The sequence below is a fragment of the Larus michahellis genome, chromosome 4, assembly GCF_964199755.1.
Source record: "Larus michahellis chromosome 4, bLarMic1.1, whole genome shotgun sequence".
Taxonomy (NCBI): domain Eukaryota; kingdom Metazoa; phylum Chordata; class Aves; order Charadriiformes; family Laridae; genus Larus; species Larus michahellis.
In genome coordinates, this window is record NC_133899.1 from 19,236,520 (window position 1) to 19,255,701 (window position 19,182).

At 39.2% G+C, this 19,182-nt stretch overlaps 1 protein-coding gene across 1 annotated transcript in view; it reads left to right on the top strand.

Annotated features, from left to right (window-relative positions):
- The window catches only part of MMP2 (matrix metallopeptidase 2), a 36,443-nt gene extending 20,436 nt beyond the window's left edge, over window positions 1-16,007 (top strand). The window contains exons 8-13 of the mRNA XM_074583157.1: window positions 408-563; window positions 2,369-2,516; window positions 8,169-8,305; window positions 10,111-10,270; window positions 13,741-13,850; window positions 15,192-16,007. Coding sequence (XP_074439258.1) covers window positions 408-563; window positions 2,369-2,516; window positions 8,169-8,305; window positions 10,111-10,270; window positions 13,741-13,850; window positions 15,192-15,295 — 815 coding nt within the window. The 3' untranslated portion in view covers window positions 15,296-16,007. The remainder of the gene's footprint in view (window positions 1-407; window positions 564-2,368; window positions 2,517-8,168; window positions 8,306-10,110; window positions 10,271-13,740; window positions 13,851-15,191) is intronic.
- The last annotated feature ends 3,175 nt before the right edge of the window (window positions 16,008-19,182 follow it).

A 19,182-nucleotide genomic window follows, 5' to 3' on the forward strand; every position in this document is an offset into this window, starting at 1 on the left:
ACAGATATACACACCTGTTTATCACTTCCATGACATTTCCTGATTAAAAGTACGATTTGAGGTCTAGATTGCAAGCTTAATTCTTCTGTGCTTAAAAAAAGTCTGATTTTATTTGCTACACTTTCTTTTCTCACAGAGGTATTAAGACTGTGGTCAAAGTCACTTGCATGCAAGATAGCACCAAACATCAGCTACAGAAGAGGTTTTAGAATCTCTCTAATGAAATGTCATTTCTGTCAATACGTATGACATTCACCATTGCAAGCTGTAAATAATAATTATGATATTCATTATTGGGAGAATTTGATGGGTAGCAAGGAAAATAAAATGAGAAGACTATGAACAGCTTGCGTAGTACACTTCTATTTAGATGTAAGTGGCTAATACTATCTTGCTGTGTTATTTAGGGTACAGTCTCTTCTTGGTTGCTGCTCATGAATTTGGCCATGCTATGGGATTAGAGCACTCTGAGGATCCAGGAGCTCTCATGGCCCCTATCTACACCTACACCAAGAACTTTCGGCTTTCTCAGGATGACATTAAAGGGATCCAGGAACTATATGGTAAAGTCCTCCCTCATCGGCAAAACTCATCAGAAAAGCATGCAGCACAGGTTGAAATTTGGGGCTCGGAACTTGCAGTACATTACATACCGCACAATACCACCAATGTCAGAAACTTCCTCTGTTCCTTTCTCCCTCCTTTTTTTCACATTATTACCAGGGCTCCTACTTCAATCAAATATCACAATTTAAGGACGAGGGGTCACTAAATTTACTGATCTAACAGGAGCCCCAAAACTCCCCAAAACCAAACCTTTAGACAAAAATTTCTAATGCCTCTACTGGGACAATGAAATGCCATGCTTTTGTCTAGCTTGAAATACCTGATGCGTGTGGGTTTGGGTGTTACTGTCTACAGCACTCTGAGTTTTCCAGATTGCAGCTCCCTGTAAGAGGGAAAAGATGTCGGTTCCTGTCCCACCTTGGCAACAGTTCTCATTGCCTTCCCACAACGATTCAAGGCGTACCGTCACAATAACATTTGCAGGGAGTGTGCAGGAGCTGGTACTTCGATGTAAATGTTTTTGGCAAGCTCCTGGAGAAAAAGTGGATTTAAGTATTTTTATGTTGGTACATTTTTAAAATTTATTATTTTCTCCACAGATACTCTCAGTAAAATGCACAAGTATTATTATGATTGAAGTTCCTTCCATGTATACATTTTCTACCTTGTAGAGGCACATTGTAAATTAAGCAGTCAAAGAAAGTCTATGCTGTTTCTCTCTCTGTACTTTTCACTTTTCTACTGAGATATCTTCCTAATTGTAAATGACTATATTCTACAGTACTCAACACTTTAGAAATTACAGTAAGAATATACCAAAATTATTACCACGAGACACCTTTTTATCAAAAATCTGATTTGAATCTTCATTTTCTCCTTGTTCTTTACTGCTTTAATTAAGACTGGGAATTGAGACATGGGCAAAGTTAAGTGAATTTTCTAAGCTTGCACGGCGTAACTTTAATAGAGGTCAGAATTTAACCCAGTTCTCTCAAGGCAGACTTCAAAACCTGAGACAAAACTATCTTTTTTGCCTCTCTATAATTGATAGAACCCTTTACAAACTGCTTTCTATATAAAACAAATATTCAAAAAAAACCTTTCTTTTTTTACACTATTATTATCTCAAATCACCTACACTCCACTTTGTTTTATACAGTAGTAAATAAACCTGATGTCTAAGAAAAAAGGCAAATGTCTCATAAGGCAATACAGCAGCAGCCAAATGATAAAACAAAATAAAAGAAACCAGATGGCAAAGTGCATGTTCTGAAGAGCATGTTTTGATTATTGATGAGGGCAGAAAGATCATACCAATGGCTCAAAAGGCCATCTTTGTAACTTGCAAACTATTGGCACTTCTAGAAAGAAGAGAAATCCACTTTGACATCTCTCTCAGCAGAGTTGCAGATAATTCTGAATAGAAGGACTTTGAAAGGCATTTCTCTTCTTTTTAGAAGCCAGTAAAATAAAAATTGTAATGTTAACATTTGAACCCAGTCTAATCACGTCTGAATATCTTTCAAGTTAAATAGGCAGCTCAACATGGATGGACACTCACGTAGGCACACTGTCTTGAGGAGGCCACACAGCAGATTAAGGCAGGACTGGAAGCTAAGGCCTTCTCAGCTGTACTTAACCACCCTTCTTCTGAGAAGATTTTATTATAACGTTTTTTTTCCCCTTCAAGCACTGCCTCCAAATTATTCCCCTTCTATGAATTATGATAGTTCAGGTTCCCTGTGTTACCTTTGCAGCACTGTATTTCAGTGTAACAGAGTATTTCTGTTCCCCATTACAGAAGTATCGACTGATGTCGAACCCGGACCAGGGCCAGGACCAGGCCCACGTCCAACCCTTGGACCTGTCACTCCAGAGCTCTGCAAGAACGACATTGTATTTGATGGAGTTGCACAAATTAGAGGAGAAATATTTTTCTTCAAAGATAGGTAAGAGAGATAAATTGCTTACCAATGGGGCCTCAAGTGGAGGAATCTGTCAGACCTATTGTTCAAAATTTACAGATTTATTATCTGGTACAATCTTTGCCCTTTCTTTTGTGTGTTCAGAGATAGCAAAGTGTCCTAATCAACTCCTAGGGGAAAGAGATGTCAAATTCTGGTTTTATGGTTAAATAATATGTCCACCTTTGCCACAAGGCTACACTGCTGGCTCGTGGTCAACTTCTTTCCACCAGGGCCCCTGCGTCCTTTTTCAGAAAGCTGCTTTCCAGCCTGTTGGCCCCCAGTATGTACTGGTGTTTGGGGTTGTTCCTCCCCAGGTGCAGGACCTTGAACTGGCCTTTGCTGAACTGCGTAATGTTCCTGTCATCCCATTTCTCCAGGGATCAAGGTTCCTCTGGATGGCAGCACAACTCTCTGCTATATCAGCCACTCCTCACGGTTCTGGGTCATCAGCAGACTTGCTAAGGGTGTGCTCTGCCCCATCACCCAGATCATTACTGAAGATGGTAAATAGTTTTCTGACCAGTTCTGACACCTGGGGTACACCGCTAGTTACTGGCCTCCAGCTAGATTTCATACCACTGACCACATCTTCTAGACCTGACCAGTCAGCCAATTTTCTGTCCACCTCACTGTCTGCTTACCTCACCCATACTTTAACAGCATCTCTATGAGAAAGGTCAAAAACCTTTCCCATCTGCTCTCCCCCCATCTACCAAGCCAGTCATTTCATCATAGATGGTTATCAGGTTGGTCAAGCATGACTTCCCATTTGAGAATCCATGCTAACTACTCCCAACTGCCTTCATGTCCAAAAGATTGTCTGTAACAACAGGTGAGATGATTATGCCATAAATTCACCTTTTCTTTGAGAGTCTGGAATTTTCACCTTCAGTCATTATTTTAGGCAGTTTTGTGGTGGTTTTGAGTTTCTACCCCACATTGGGATTGTGCATGCCAAGATGCTATGACAGACTGGGCTGGTGGTAGTTCTAGCTAAAATCAGGACAAGGAAGTGCCACAAACCTCACAAAAAAAACCTGTTCTCATAATATTTTATGCCCAATTTTAGAGGTTGGAGAGCAAAAATTAACCATGGTGTCAGCCCTGCTGGCTTCTGTAGCATCACAACAGGGTTGCTCAAAGGGTGAAGTGGGAGACGCATCCAAAGTTCTAAATGCTTATGCAAACCAGATATGACCCCCAAAAAATCCGTAGAGACTTACCCATCTGTAATGTTAATCACAAAATTAGCAATGGAAGAGATGCATTAGACATTCTATTGCCTGCCAAAGAAGGATTCATTCCCTGTAAAATATTTCCGGATGCCTTCTGTAGCAAAACCTACAAGGGTTTCAGCAACCTACAAGTAATTCAGCAACGGAAATCCCATCACTTTCAGTGAAGTAGAGCTCTGGAGGCACTGTCCTTCCTGATTGCATTTCATATAGTCTGCACTACGGGGTAAAACTTCAAACCTGATTGCAGGAAAATTTCCAAACTCAGCTTCTAAGAACACCCCTCCAAAAAAGTTGTTCATCCAAAGTTAGTGACAATAATCTCAAATGCCTCTTCCACCACGGAGACACTGTTTTAGCAAATCTTCAGTTTTAGCACAAGTTTCATTATGATCACTTGGTCCAAAGAGGATCGGTTCCCTTCCCATGTTCATAAAGATACAATTATGGAAATCTCTCAGCAAAATCTTGTGATTAAACCTTGAATCCAAAATCATTAAATAACAATATTATGTGACTCATGGCTGCTGTAATAACACATCAAGAACACTGGTGATTGGGATAGGCTCCATGTGTGCAAGGGCTCCATGGCAGAAGACACAAAAGGCATTTTTGATGCAAGAGCGGAGACATTCCTGATAAAATGAGGTGGCTGCACAGCTGCAGCTCCCACTGTCTTTGCCAGGGCCTGTATTACCCAGCTGCTCAGCAATGAAGAGCATCTCCTGAGGAGTACGGGACTTGGCAGCACCATGGTGAGAGACACGAAAGCTCCTTTTCTCTGCCATAAATCAATGCCCAATTTGAAATCATTTATCCTCAGTTACCCTGAGCATTCTCCCAAAGCTGTTGAAGATCTGGGTCCACATAAGTTCACTGCATGTGCTCAAATCAAACACTGTCTCCTATCAGATAGGAACACACACAAGCATCTAAAGCTGACAGAAGTATTACAACATGCCTGATCATTGCTCCAGATGTCAGAGCTGAAATTTAAAAAGGGGAGCAAGAACCAACAAACAAGATCTCCCTCAAAACCCACCAATTTAAAACTTATCTGTATCTGCTGGTGGTGTGAATTCCAGCCATCTCGTAGAGATTTAAATTTTCAGGGAGAAGATATGAAGGGTTTATTACTGTGCTGCACAGTTTAACTCTACTTAACAGCTTTTCATAACAAAAAAGTCATGGGCAACTGGATAATATTACAGTAAATCCTTCAGTGCATTTCCTTCCAGTTCCCACCTATGTGACACTAAGATAAAGTTGATTTGGGTTTGAAGTTTGACTTTATCACTAGCTTTGTGTTTTAGCACTGTAGAAACTGGGATTAAAAACCCCTGGTTGCAAGAACATAATGTTCCTCATTTCTATTACAGCTGCTATGGGCAAAAAGGGTTCATTCAATATGTCTGTGGGGACACCTGTGATACCTTTTGTACTATTCCTCTTGGCCCCGTTACTAGCAGGCTAAGATTACTTGCAATCCTAATGGCAAGAAATAGCCCTTTCTTGGCCACAGAATGGCCCCATGGCACCATCAGATCAGGCTCACAGAAAGCCAGTATCGGGCCCTCCCAGCAACAAGCTGCCCAGAGCTGGCCCCACCGCCCTGGCCTAACAAGCTTGACAAAACCAGTGCCCGCTTTTGCTAGCACAGCCATCAGGGAGCTGAAGTGTTCACCTCAGCTTAAGGCCTCCAAAAGGAAAAAACTTTCTTACAGCAGTAAAAAGCCTTTCAAGTTCCACAGTATTCACAGCATACTGATCCTCTTCTGCTCACTTGTGGGCCTCGGTTTTCAGCCAGACCTCCACCTTGCTTCTGCTTTTGTAAACTGGCAATCACACGAGGCTTGGTTCAACCAGGAACAATTTAAAATCTATTCCTAAATCAGCAAAGCGATTTATATAATCCCAACAATACAGAAGTATTTCACATTCAGATACAGTTGGTCAGAGAACTATGCAAATACCAAAACAATCTGTTCAAACTGACTCATGCTTTATCTAACATGCAGCAAAGGCAGACAATTGTTGAATTGTTTTGCTCTGGAATGGCTTCGCCTGTCAGTCTTGCAGCTTTCCAAATATAAGGCAAGCAGCATTATGACTCACTTTAGGAATTCAAAAAACAGATGTCTATCATGTGTCGTGTGACTTTTATGATTCATGAAAATGACCGTATCATCCAACTGTCATGTTACACAGGCAAAAGGACTAAGTAGCAAAAAGGAGGTCAGATCAGATTAATTCTTTCAAAAAAGTATTTTTCCCCTCCCCCCCAAACAAAGAAAGGTGCTGCTGACCATAGAGAAGAGTTGAGCTTGTCAACTGGGCACAGAATCCTCCAAGCAACAAGTGTGCCTGAGTACAGCATTTACACCGATGCTTTTGTTCTGAAAGTGAACAAAAAATTCAAACTTCTGAAGTTTGCCAAGACATTAAAAAAGACCCACTGTTTTGGTCCCTTTACATAACTGCATGTAGCAGTAATAACAACGACAACGGAAAATTTTGATTATGTTAAAATACAATGTAAAATACTTACTGTAACAAAGTATTAAATCTGTCTGTAAATGTAATATTAAAATTTAACCTGAATGAGTTAAAACATTTAAACACGTTCAAAGTGAAATGAAAAAGCCAAAGAACTAATTTCACCATTTCCTCAATGAGTAGAAATAAAAATACCTCTTACCCAATTCAAAAACAAAAGAAAATTCAGCTTTGACAAAGTTTCCCTTTCCACAAGAAAACCTCACCATTTTAACAAGTCCCTTGAAACGTGTGCTTTAATAAAAACCCGGCATTCAAGTCTCCATTGGCTCTGGAAAGTTTGGAATTCATGCAGATAGCAATTATTAGTGCTGACTCAGCCATAAATCAGGTCCAAATTTGATTGAGAATTCTGTAACTTGGATTTTTAAAGGAGCTACTTTTATGAATGCAGCGTTAGAAAGATTTGCTATATGGATTTCCATTTCATACCATATTGGATCTGCTTTTCTGTCTAAAGAGAGATGCATGAAACAAATGTTATTACCTTTTACAGAGTTTCATATGTGTTTAAACGCTGTCAAGAGCAAGAGTAATTAGCTAAATGTCTTTTAAATGAAAATTATGAGTTATGCCCAGAGATATTTTTGTACATGTTAAAAATACATATATGTATGCAAAATGAAACTAAGTTAACATAATACTATCTTAATTATTAGTACCGTATATCAGGTTAAATTAATACATATTTTTAATTAAGAGAAAAAAACCCAATGCACTTGCCAGTTGTACTCTTCCTCATATCAAACACTGTAATTATCATAATTCAGTATGCAGCAACTAATCATACTTGCAAATGCATTTCAAAATGTTTTATTTGTCCTAGCTAGCTCTGTGTGCAAACTTCTGTTGATAAAAATACAGCAATTTATTAAATGAATTTCGGACTGCTCCTCCAAGTTTTAGGCAAAACCAAAATTCAGTTGCAGAACCTGGGTTTCTCAAAGGTATAATTATTCTAGGTAGGAATGTGTAATGACTATTTATACTCTGCAAAAAATAAGATGCCAGTAGCACCTTGAGCTTCAGCACCATAATAATGGTGAAAGCTGTTTGACCTAAGAATTTACTAGTTATAGCTTGGTACAAGAGCAATTCCACCAGCCTGCTGATTTTGCATTTGTTCTGTTGAGGAAAAAGTTGTTCATTCTACAGAGGAGGAAATAGCAGTGCCATTTTTAATACCAAAAGCTCTCAGCACAAAGTTCTGCTGTTTAAAGATAATTACAGCTTTTTAAAGCTTAAATCAAATTATGATCCTACTTACACATAAAATAGCCAATAAATTACCCTTTGCATTTCTCTAATGAACATTTTTAGTGCTAGCAGTTTCTTTTACAGCCAAGCTCACTTCCAAGCAGTTTGATATACTGTTATTAAATTTGAACTTTTAGTCACTACAATAGTAATTGCAAGAGCAATTCACGGAATACAAATCTCTGCTTTTGTCAAATGCTCATCCATCTGCTCCATACACAACAGTGGGAGAGCTCTAATAGTTTAAATGCCTTGTAAATGAGTTTATTTGTATACTCATGGCACAGAATACATTTTGCCCTGATGCAAAAAGCAACAGGAACTCCAAAGTACTCAGTGCAAGCAATTTCACCTGCAGTCCAGCATGCAGCTTATTGTGCAATTGTTTTAGCAACATGGTCCTAAATGAGTGATTTGGCTTTTCAGTCACTGTAGGAAAACAGTTACAAGTATCTGTTGCAGCTAACGTGTGTGTGTGCATGTGTGTATATGCACGCTTATGCAGCCTTTGCCAGAAACGATGAGAAACAGATGTGCTGGTGAATTAGTTCATTGTAAATCTCATACAATTTTCTGTTCTGCTTAGATTCATGTGGAGGACTGTAAACCCCCGAGGAAAACCCACAGGTCCTCTTCTTGTTGCTACGTTCTGGCCTGATCTGCCAGAGAAAATTGATGCTGTCTACGAGGCCCCTCAGGATGAGAAGGCTATATTTTTTTCAGGTACTGGTTTTAAGTTTCAAAATATAAGTAGCCATTTGCGTAAGTGTTGCATTCATGCTGGGTTTCCTCTGAGTTGTAAGGGGGCCAGGGAATGGCCCACCTAACAGCCAGTATAGCTAGTGGGTACAGGTGACAGGTCTCAAGCATCCCATGCTGAGGATTTTAGGACAAAGACGGGAGCTATCTGAAAGACTCTGAACAGCCTCCATTACAACAAAGGGGAGCTATAAGCACCTAGAAAGATACATTCAACAGTAAGCAAGACTAAACAAGAGTCATTATTTAAAACAAAAAACAACTACATTGGGAGCTCTTTTTCATCAGCCACTGATCTGTTTTTCTTCCGTTTCCTCTCATGTTAAGCTATTGCCTCTGTACATGTTGCTTGAGAAGATTAGACCTTCCTCCCCCGCAAAGCTTTTCCTTGTCTCCTCCTCTTTTGCAAAAGACTGACTTCCACACTGCATTCCAAGTGTCTGCCTTGGTGGCTCATCAGGCAGAGGATACAGGCGGCCATGCGAGCTGCTTCCATGGGAGAGGAGGACAACAGGAAGCCTTCCTCTGTCCCTCCTAAGTCACACATATGGCTCAGCTGTACTGGCCCAATTAGCAGAGCTGGGAGGCTGTTCTCAGCATGAAAAACTGAGCCAGCAAAACTGGGCTCCAATATCTACTAAAAACATGACTAAACATCTCCAATCATGTAAAAACCATATGGCCGATGCTGCTGTACATTTTCTGTACAGCAGGGAAAAAGTAATGATAATCTATTCCGTGTGTCTCAAAGCCCATTTGCTTTAGTCTACATGGAGGGGAAAAATAAAAAAAAACTTTAAAAAGTTTATTTTAGCCAAGCCAAAACACTTTAAATATTGCATATACTATATATAATCCTATTACATCTACAACTCTCTCCCTCTCTTTGTAATTTCCAGAAAAAATGCAACTAACCTGCTTTTTAAAAAAATAAATAAAAACTATCAAACAAAGATTCCTTTGAAAGTTGCCTGTAACCCAGCTATCTTAAAATACTTAGTACTGAGACCTACACTTTGTTCCTAAAGGGTGAAATAGTAACTTCTCAGGAACTCAAACGCTACACTTTACACTTTTCTCATATTAATATTTGACTGACTTTCTTTCCCACTAGCACAGAATCAAAGAAATGTCCTTTCATGAATGAATCTTTCTATGGTTTTCAGTGAGGGTATTTACTAGGTAAATCATAATTCCATGTAGAGAATGCAGAATACTAGTACATCTTCCACTAGCACAGATTTGGAGAGACATTAGAAAATGTCATACGACAAAAGACAATAGAAACAGGAACTCTGGGCAAGAACTTCCTGTTAATCACTACAAAAAAAAAAAAAAATCACTCAGCAAAACAAATGGAAGGTGAACATGAGCTTCTGCATTTGACCTCCTGGTGCCCGTGCCTGGTTTCAGACCAATTTCGTAATACAAAAACTTATCAATATTAACTACTTGTTTTAACATAACCCCAACTGTACGAAGACAGTGTCTACCTCAAAGATGAGACAGCTGAGAGCAGAGGAAACAAGAGCACACTGAGGTGATGTCTTTTGCTGAGAGACAAGCAACACTTAAGAGGCAAAAGCAGAAACTGTAATCACAGTACACCTGCACTCTCATCTAGTGCTTCACAGATGGTATAATACTAGAAAGACTAGCAGTACAGTTAGTGCAATAAAAAGCCGTGTAACAAAGCATAAAAGAAGAAATACTCCTCTGTATCTGATTAATACACGGTGTTTGTTTGCTTTGTTTTCTCCCCTGCCTAGGAAATGAGTACTGGGTTTATTCAGCCAGTAACTTGGACAGGGGCTATCCAAAGAAACTCACCAACCTGGGACTACCCCCTGATGTGCAACGTGTTGATGCAGCTTTTAACTGGGACAGAAACAAGAGGACATACATTTTTGCTGGAGACAGATACTGGAAGTAAGATGCATTGAAGTGGTGGTGGGATGCTGTTAGCCGAGCTGTGTCTCTAGGGTTGAATGCGCACTGAGGCAGGAACCAAACACAGGGGTTTCCTCCTTTAAGAATACAAAATTCGCGCTGACAGCAGTGGTGAGCTGGGATGCTGAACCAGGGATGCATCTAGGAAAGTGCTTCAGTACAGCAGCAGGAAACTAGCACGTATTTGAGAAAACAGCTTGCAAGGGAAGAGGCTATCTGGGAGTCTCTGTCAGGCTGCACACCACTAACAACCCATCCCTCAGCCTCTACGTACCAGCAACTGCCCCACATCAGTCTCAGGCTCTTAAGAGGGGCAAGCTGTCCCCACTGCCAGCTCACAGCTGCTGGGAAAAAACCCTGAAAGGAATTCCTTAAAAACAGGCTGATCTCCAATTGCTTGAAGCCAAAGACTGAGCAGATTGCCTTTGAAATTCTTTCACCAAGCCATCAGGTTTGGGGGCACTGGATGTAAAAGAAACAGCAGTGTGACTAGCAAAGCACGCTGGGGATGACTCTAAATCCTTTCAGCAGCTGATGTACCAGTCACTAACACATTTGCTTTACTAATAGAGTTGGCACTGGGGAGATCTGAACAGACCATGAGAAGTGTATCTGCTAGTACTTTGGGAAAAATCTTAGCTTCAATTCATTTTGACAGTCTCTACAATCCTTTTGGTGTTTCCAGTACATGCCCAGAGAAGTTTTTGTTGCAAAGAACACCAACAAATACGAGTATTCCACAAATGTGTGTAACTCTGTATTTGCACTGAGGTTCTGTTCGAAAGACTGTATGAGAAGCAAAATATGATGCAACATAAGCAACCAAACCCAGGTGACCTGCTACCACAGTCTGTCCAGGAAAGATCTTGGGACTCTTAGATTAGGAAGGAATGCCCTTAAAATGTCTCAATTTTCTCAAGACTATTACTGTGGTAGAAATAAATATTGCACCTGATGAAGAGTCTACTACTTGTATTTAATAGAAATTCATTATCATATCTGTCAGGAAGATCTGACACAAAAGATTATCCTAAAAAACAGACACGCTTTGGTGCTTTGAGGAACATTGCGAGTTACCTCTGTGCTGCCTATCAGAATGGCATGAGAGCAAACCAGAGACACTGACTCCTGCTTTCACCATCAGAGGTCTCTTCCAGGAACAGGAGTTGAAGTCAGGAATGCAGACATTAAACAACAGGCTGGAAGCCAAACCATTCATTAACTCACAATTTAGAGGAAAGTTAAACATCAGAAACACCCACCAGAAATCTCAAAGATTCTCCAAGCTATAAGGCTCCCTTCTGAGAGATGCTCTATATAAAATATCAAAGGAGGTGTCAGTATAATTGAGTCCATTTTATGTGAACATTAATTTCATGTTATGATCAAACCAGATGAGTGTCTTTTTTATATCCTAATGGCTGTGGATTCCTGTAAGTAAATAAAATACCCTTTCACAATTGCCATTTGATCATAACTTACTTTCAGTTACTTTGAGGACAGTACTCTTCTCCATTATCTGGAGGGAAAAAAAACAAAGAACTTAAAGAATGTTATTAATTTTTCAATGTCATTTTGTAGGGACCATCTTAAACATTTGCAAGTAGTTCTAATACAGCCATCTGCAATACTTCAGATTCCTACCAAAACCTACAGACTATGAGTTAGCAAAAAGCTGCTTGTCTCCGCTGTACCAATGATTGTTTTGATTAACTGTACTCCAGGGCCTCCAAGTAATTCATCACTCTAATCACAGACAGTATTTCTATCAAAGTACCTTATCAATTGCAGTCACCGCAGAATGCATAATTGATTGTTAAGAAATCAAAATAAGCTTAAGTGATTTCTATCTGTGTAAAGAAGAAAGCAAGCAGTTGACAAATATTTCAGAAAAAAAGGCATCTCTGTTTAACACAGACGCTATAACCCTTAAGTATGCAGCTGTTATGTTATACAAGGACTCTGCCACATGGAATCAAAATAGTTACATACCACAGTCTTTCCTGTGCCATTATCACACTTACTTTAAATGGATTTTTTGGAAGTCTTCTCCTCTCCCTCCTTCCAGCCTCAAACTATTTTAGTGTTGTTATAACAAGATTGTTAAACAAAACAAAGTTTTGTGAGGGAGAGGAAGAGGAGCTGGCTCAGATTCCACAGCTGAAGCTACACAGCAAGGTACTAGATTTTCTTTAAATATCCAAGGAAAAAATAAGAAGTAATTTAAATTAATCATTTTAATTGGTTTTGACCGTTTGTACTGGTGTAACTTTGGATATAATCCAAGTAGTTCCATACAGCAATGAGGGAAAGGTAACCTGAGATACATACAGATACAGAGAAATGGAATCAAGAACGTAAATGCTTCCCTCCCTCCAGTACTAGTCAAAGATGATCTGTCTGAAGCCCACTGCTCCTGAAGAGGTGCTGCCAGGGGGACTGAGACCTCACATGCATTGGAAGCCCACTTCAAACTGTCTCCCATGTCACTGCTTCTCAGGACATCTCCACTCCTCCTGCTCAGCACTGACTCCCATTTATAAATCAGAAAAATGGGGAAACCAAGCCACAGTCTTGCTCCTTCCATCTTCACTCACAAGGACCTTGCATCTCTGGGACGTTTATTCCCTATATATGGAAAGGGAGATCCCGGATTACTTGTTTGTGGGAGAGTAAAACTGGCTTTGCACAAATCTGTCTTTGCATACTACAGTGGAAAGCAGACAGAGTAAAAGAGACAACTGATGATCCTCAGATGTGCATACAGGCAGATCCACTCTCATCTGAAGGACACTGCAAACTACATCTGACTTCCATGGAATTAGGTGGATTTACATCAGCTCAGTTTTTTCTCTTTAAAGCATAGGCTGTGAAAGCCATTGTGGTTGGGGGTTTGGTTTTTTTCCCCCCAAAAGAAAAGCATATATTTTTAACTTGGCATTTATCTGTTGATCATCACTAAGTGAGAGACAGGACTGTGTGAAAATAATAGGGTTTTTTAATGAAATGTTAGGGAAAGTAATTAGTCATTTAATAGCAATCCATCAGTTACACGGACTACAAGCATATTTCAAATAAGATTTTTAAAAGATAGCCATTCCACATTAAAATCTGCTATCTTCAGATGATAGCTGCTGCCTGAAAAAGTTACCTTTCCTAGAATTATGTTTGGAATTTTAAAGCCTCATTTCTGAAAAGGGTTTTGCTTAGAAAGTGTATTTTTAATTCAGCAAGAATTGCATTTCCAAAAGGAAAGACATAAAATTTCACAGGGTTTTAATGGAGTCAGGGAATAATTATGATGACATAGAGACATTGTTACAGTCTCAGTTATTATATTTCTGTTTAGTTGTTTTATATAGTCACATTTGCTGAGGACTCCCTGAAAAATTATATTAAATTTTAGCATTAAATACAGCTTTGTATTGCAAGGATATAATTTTCTTCAGGTACAATGAAGAAAAGAAGAAAATGGAGCTTGCATCCCCTAAATTCATTGCTGACTCTTGGAATGGAGTTCCGGATAACCTCGATGCTGTCCTGGGTCTTGCTGACAGTGGTAAGCTGTAATTCTGACCTAAGTCACTCATGAGCTCTCCTTATTTGTCTGCTGTGAAACTTACTGTACCGGACACTTGAATTTCTTGTGGTCCATGAGTAGAAGCTAAATTCCCATTCAGCTTTGCAAACTACTGGTTCAAACAAACTTTTTTTGTCTCTTTATTTTCCCACTAAGTATCGGTTGCAAAATACCCTACTAATCACAGTTTAAACTTTTTTAAATGAAACATTTAGCAAATATGACCTCTCATGAATATTTTTATCCAAGCATGTAATAATAATAGTTATGCTAATTTCCATTTTCATGAAGCTCATTTAATTTCAGTCTGTTACTACACTTTATCATTTACTTCCTTGATGCTGAACACTTTGCAAAGCTTAACAAAGCAAGAAACAGCTTTTATTAGCATCTTCCCCCTTTTCTTCCTTGTTTTTTTATTTTATTTTTTTTTAAAAGGCAAAGAAGGATATATACTGTCTTGCGTAAGTGTCTTGAAGCATCTTATTGCTTTCCATTGCTATGTTACACAGGTCTATACACATCAGACGGGACACGGTGGAAAGTAATCCATGAGGCAGTCACTTTTATGTCAAGGTGTCCCTGATGCTCAGATCTCGGTTCATGTTGGTTTTCCAATTTGGGCATGGGGAAAATTAGCTCTGTGAAGAATTGCCTTTCTAGTGTAGTCTGAGACATACTAAAGCAACTCCTGCCACCCAATGTCTGATGCACAGGATGTCCTAACAGCAAAAGGCAGGACTGGGCCAGTCCCTGTGGCTTGGAAATTTCCCAACTTCTCGACAGCTCCATAGGTTCCTCAGTACCAGCATGCAGTCACAACATCATTTCAGCATCATCCTGCTCTAACACAGTCAGAACTTGAGTACGATAATCCCCTTGATCACAGGCACAAATAGGTTGTATTTTTCCCTTTTTTTTAACCTCCTATCAACTGCAGCTGAAAGCCTGGCCCATGGTTTTAAGTAGCCTCATATTTTGCAGAGATATGTGTAAATGCCTGGAAGCACCACTGATATCACATGAGTCTCGACTCGATTACATTTTCAACATCTATTCTGCCAGCAAATATTTCTTCCCAGAAAATTCTGGCTCACAGAATGGTAACTTGACTTCAGGCTCCATTTAACAAGACCTTTCTTCTCCAGGATAGGAATTTTTATGTATTTTTAAAATAAATCTTTTTTTATTGTGTATAAATATTTTGGGAAAAGAGTCTTCCAGGTCATTAAGCTTCATGAAATCAAACAGACAAAAAAAGCTTTGATTGAGAATTACGTGCTCCATAATCTGAGTATGCTTTTATATTTACCTTCACAGGATACACCTACTTTTTCAAAGATCAGTACTATCTACAAATGGAAGACAAGAGTTTGAAGATTGTTAAAATTGGCAAGATAAATTCTGACTGGTTGGGTTGCTGAACTGTATGAGATATTAATAACCAAATATTTACTTTTTTGTTATATGCCTTATCTGTAATTAGAAATAGATCTGAATGCTAATTACTGGACCAGTCTGGTACTGGCACCAAAACATTAAGTACCAGTACTGTACACATCAGATAATTTAAAAGTGTTTGCCTCCTCAGTATACAAAAGATGTTTACGTATATATTCTGGTACGATTTTTCAGTTTTCATGCTAGTCATAGTAATAGAATATCCATCATTCTTTATTCCCCTGGTGCTTAAACAAAGCATCGAAACCATTGGAGACTGGATCATGCCCCCATGTTATACACACCCCAAAAAGGCTCAAATGAGATGTACCAGCAGTGCACTTTGATATTTTTTTTTTAAATACAACTCTGTTATAAATAGATGGTTTGTCTTGTGTTTTTCACCCTTTTTTGCAAGTTTGATCATTACTTCCATTTATTTACATAATAATACAGAAAGACTGTCAAAGGCACAGGTTGCCTCAGGATTTGATTTGTGTTGATGCATGATGGAATCATGGCAAGAAACTGTGTTAAAGTATTGTTTTAAAGTACTTTTTATTTTAATACCTTAGTTAAATTTAGCAATTTGCTTCATGCACTTTGTTACTACTATATAACTTGTTTATATGGACGGAATGACTCGGATTTTTGAAGTCAATGCGTTATACATAAAAGTCAAGTATTATTGTTTAACTTGTTTTATTTTTCTGTTCTTTATAATATTGGGGTTTTGTTCAGTTAGGTTTTTTGCTTATGCAATGGGCAACAGAAAATGTTCTTTTCACAATCTGATGGAATGTTTCTCATTAAAAAAATAAAACAGAAAAGAACGTCCCACACATGAAGTGCCAACAACAGAAATAAAAATCAAATTACACTGTCAACGCTTCTCATGGCCAGGCTTCCTTCTATCATTTGAAATTAGCAATTCAGTAGCATGTTACAGTGAAATACCTGACAAAGGAAAGACAATATTACCCCAGTATATAACTGCATACTAGATTGATTTAGAAACCTAGATTACTTTCTCTGTTAGCTCTAAGATGTGAGTGCAGCAATTTACATTAAAGAGATTATATGGTCCCACGCCTCTGCAAAGCCCACTGCCTTCTCAGAACAGTTTACACACCTGTCTGTTACCCACCCTCTTTCTCCTCATCAGCAGGTTACTTCATCACAAGCTAGACAGGAAGAGTCAGCACAGACACAGCGGTATATCTATCCTATAGAGAAAGTACGCTTGAGAAAGGGAGACGTAAAACCTTACTCCTGCCCTTGAGATGAGACACCATTTGGCCAAGGATCTTACCTAGCTTCATGAACATGAAATGCTTTGTGATACTCAATGGACTGCATCATGCAAGTAGTCAACCCAGATCCTTCTCAATACATCTCTCACACTTAGTCCACAATTCATAGAACCGGCTAGTAACCAACAAATACCTGAACCAACGATCAACTGGTTTCTTCTCATGTCCTCTACAACTTCAAGTTTACACTCAGTGCTTTCCTGTTCTAAGCAGAATTTTTTCACTATGGTATTCTGAAAAGATACTACTTCCAAAGTGGCTGCATTTGCCAACTGACCAGATTGCATTGCACACTATCCAGATATAACTCCCACTTTGAGAAGCTTTTGATTACTACAGATGATTCTCACCTGGAAGAACCAGTACTATTTTCACCTATGCCAAAAGAAAAGATGGCTATCTCCTTCTGAGCATCCTCATTCTCTTCAGAAATCATTAATCACCTTCCCAATTAGTCCTGCACCAGAGTCAACAAAATAAGGCAAAAAGTAGCTTCAATTGCAAAGTGTTAGCGTTCTAGTTTTTACAGACAACTGGCAACCTTCTCAGGATTGCAGGATCTATTGAGCCATGTATGGTCTGTCCTGACCATAAACATCTTCCTATACTAGTGTTGGAAATATTCTAGTTGAAAATATTCTGTAGCTTTAATGACTGCCAGGAGCTCCTTTTGAGTGTTGCAATGATTTCTCCCTGGAGAATTTAAGCTCTTACTGTTTTAAGCATCCACAATAATCATCCCGTCAAGATTTTTATGTTCTCGTGCCAACACTGCCCCAAACTGCATGCTCCAGCATCTGTATTTAATATGAAGAAGGGGTTTGAAACATAGATATACTAGAGGAACATTTGCAATGTGCTTTTTCAGCTCTGAACTTGCTAAATCACATTTCTACTGATGACTGAAATAGTTTCCTTTTCGTCTACAACTTACGTATAAGTTTTGCAACATTGGCAAATCTACCAGCTTACCTTCTGTAATAATAACACCATAATCCTACAAAACTCCACACATCTGGTGGGTTTAAGGAGTTCTGCTCAGCTTCTTGTTTTGTTCTTGCCTGTGTAAATCCATTCTCCAATGACTACATTACTGGCAGAAAAACAGAAATAAATTTTCTATCCTTAAACCAACTCACACTTCTTTGGGTTCAGTTTCAGAAGCTTATCAGAGATCAATTGTAAACACATGTGTTTCTGTTCATGAACTGTACCATTTGCCAGGGTATCACCCTATATATATCAGATGAGCTGGAGGAGTAAATTGAACCTTCTCATTAACCGTTCACATTTGACCTGTGAAATACCGAAAGTCACAAAATGTGTCCTGAAAAGGTTTTTGGGTCCAATTCCACTTGCTGGCAGCCACTTTTAAATCTCACTGTTGGAACCCAGAAACAACCTGCTCCACCTTCAGGATATCACCTAGTCATGATAACGGGCAAGAAACTTAAAAGTTACTTTCATGCATTTTCGACAGTTAGGGATGCTTTCCTTTTTCCTGTGGCCAAAACTCAAGAAATTGTACATCCCCTCAATGATTTTGTACCTCTGCTTTCCTGTTTGTAATGAGTTAACCAGGAGATGGAAAGCCCTTGCCCGAGCAGCACTGCAGCGCTGCCATGTCCCGTGCCAATGTGTCCCACTGACTTGCTTCCCTGTTTGACTTAGGATCTGCCCCAACACTGTGGACTTTTCTGGTGAATGGGCTGGCTGAACCAGATTACCCTCCCCAGGCCTGCTCTTTTCACTTTTCTTGGGCACTGTGAGACTGCCCGTGTCAGTGAAGCCCCTGCCCTTGCCTTTCCTGTCCTCAACACATTTCTCCTAAGACACTTTCAGAACTGAATCAAGATTTTTACCTACCTTTTTACGGAGGAAGAAACAAAGGCCAAAAGCACAAGTATTTATCTCAAAGCCATATAAAACCCAGCACCAAACTCTATTAAACCCTTACCTAACTTGTTCTATAGTTTTATTAAACTGAAGTCAGGTTCACTTAGGACGTTTTGGTGTCAGGGTACAGTTGCACAAATGCTGCACAGGGGCTTGTCGCAACGTGGATAGAGCTCAGACGCTTTTGCTCCTTGAGCCAAAGGGAATTTTCTATCAGTTATGAGCAGGATAGGCTGGATGCACCCAGCAGGGCAGTTCCAGTCCAATGGAGTAAAGGGCAGTGGTTTAGTAACTGCTCTGTCACAATACATAAAAGGCAGCCAAGTTTATAATGAAATGCAACAGTTCAAATACTTAATAGACATAGCAGCCTGAACTGAGAATCATGCTTAACAGTTTCTGTCTCACTAACACTGTGTATTTATTAAAAATACATTTTCTTCCTGCTATTTTCTCACGATTTTACAAAACAGCAGTTACCCAGAAATTTAAGCAATTGACTGTAACTGTGCTGTTCTTTAAATCAGGAGGAAGAATGTCCTTTGGGCACATTTTGGACAAATTATTTCTATTTACAAACCCAGACACGCATGCTTTCAGCAGCATAGACTAGCTGAATGAACATTCTTCTGCTTTTGGAAGAGATGAATCCAACAAATGAG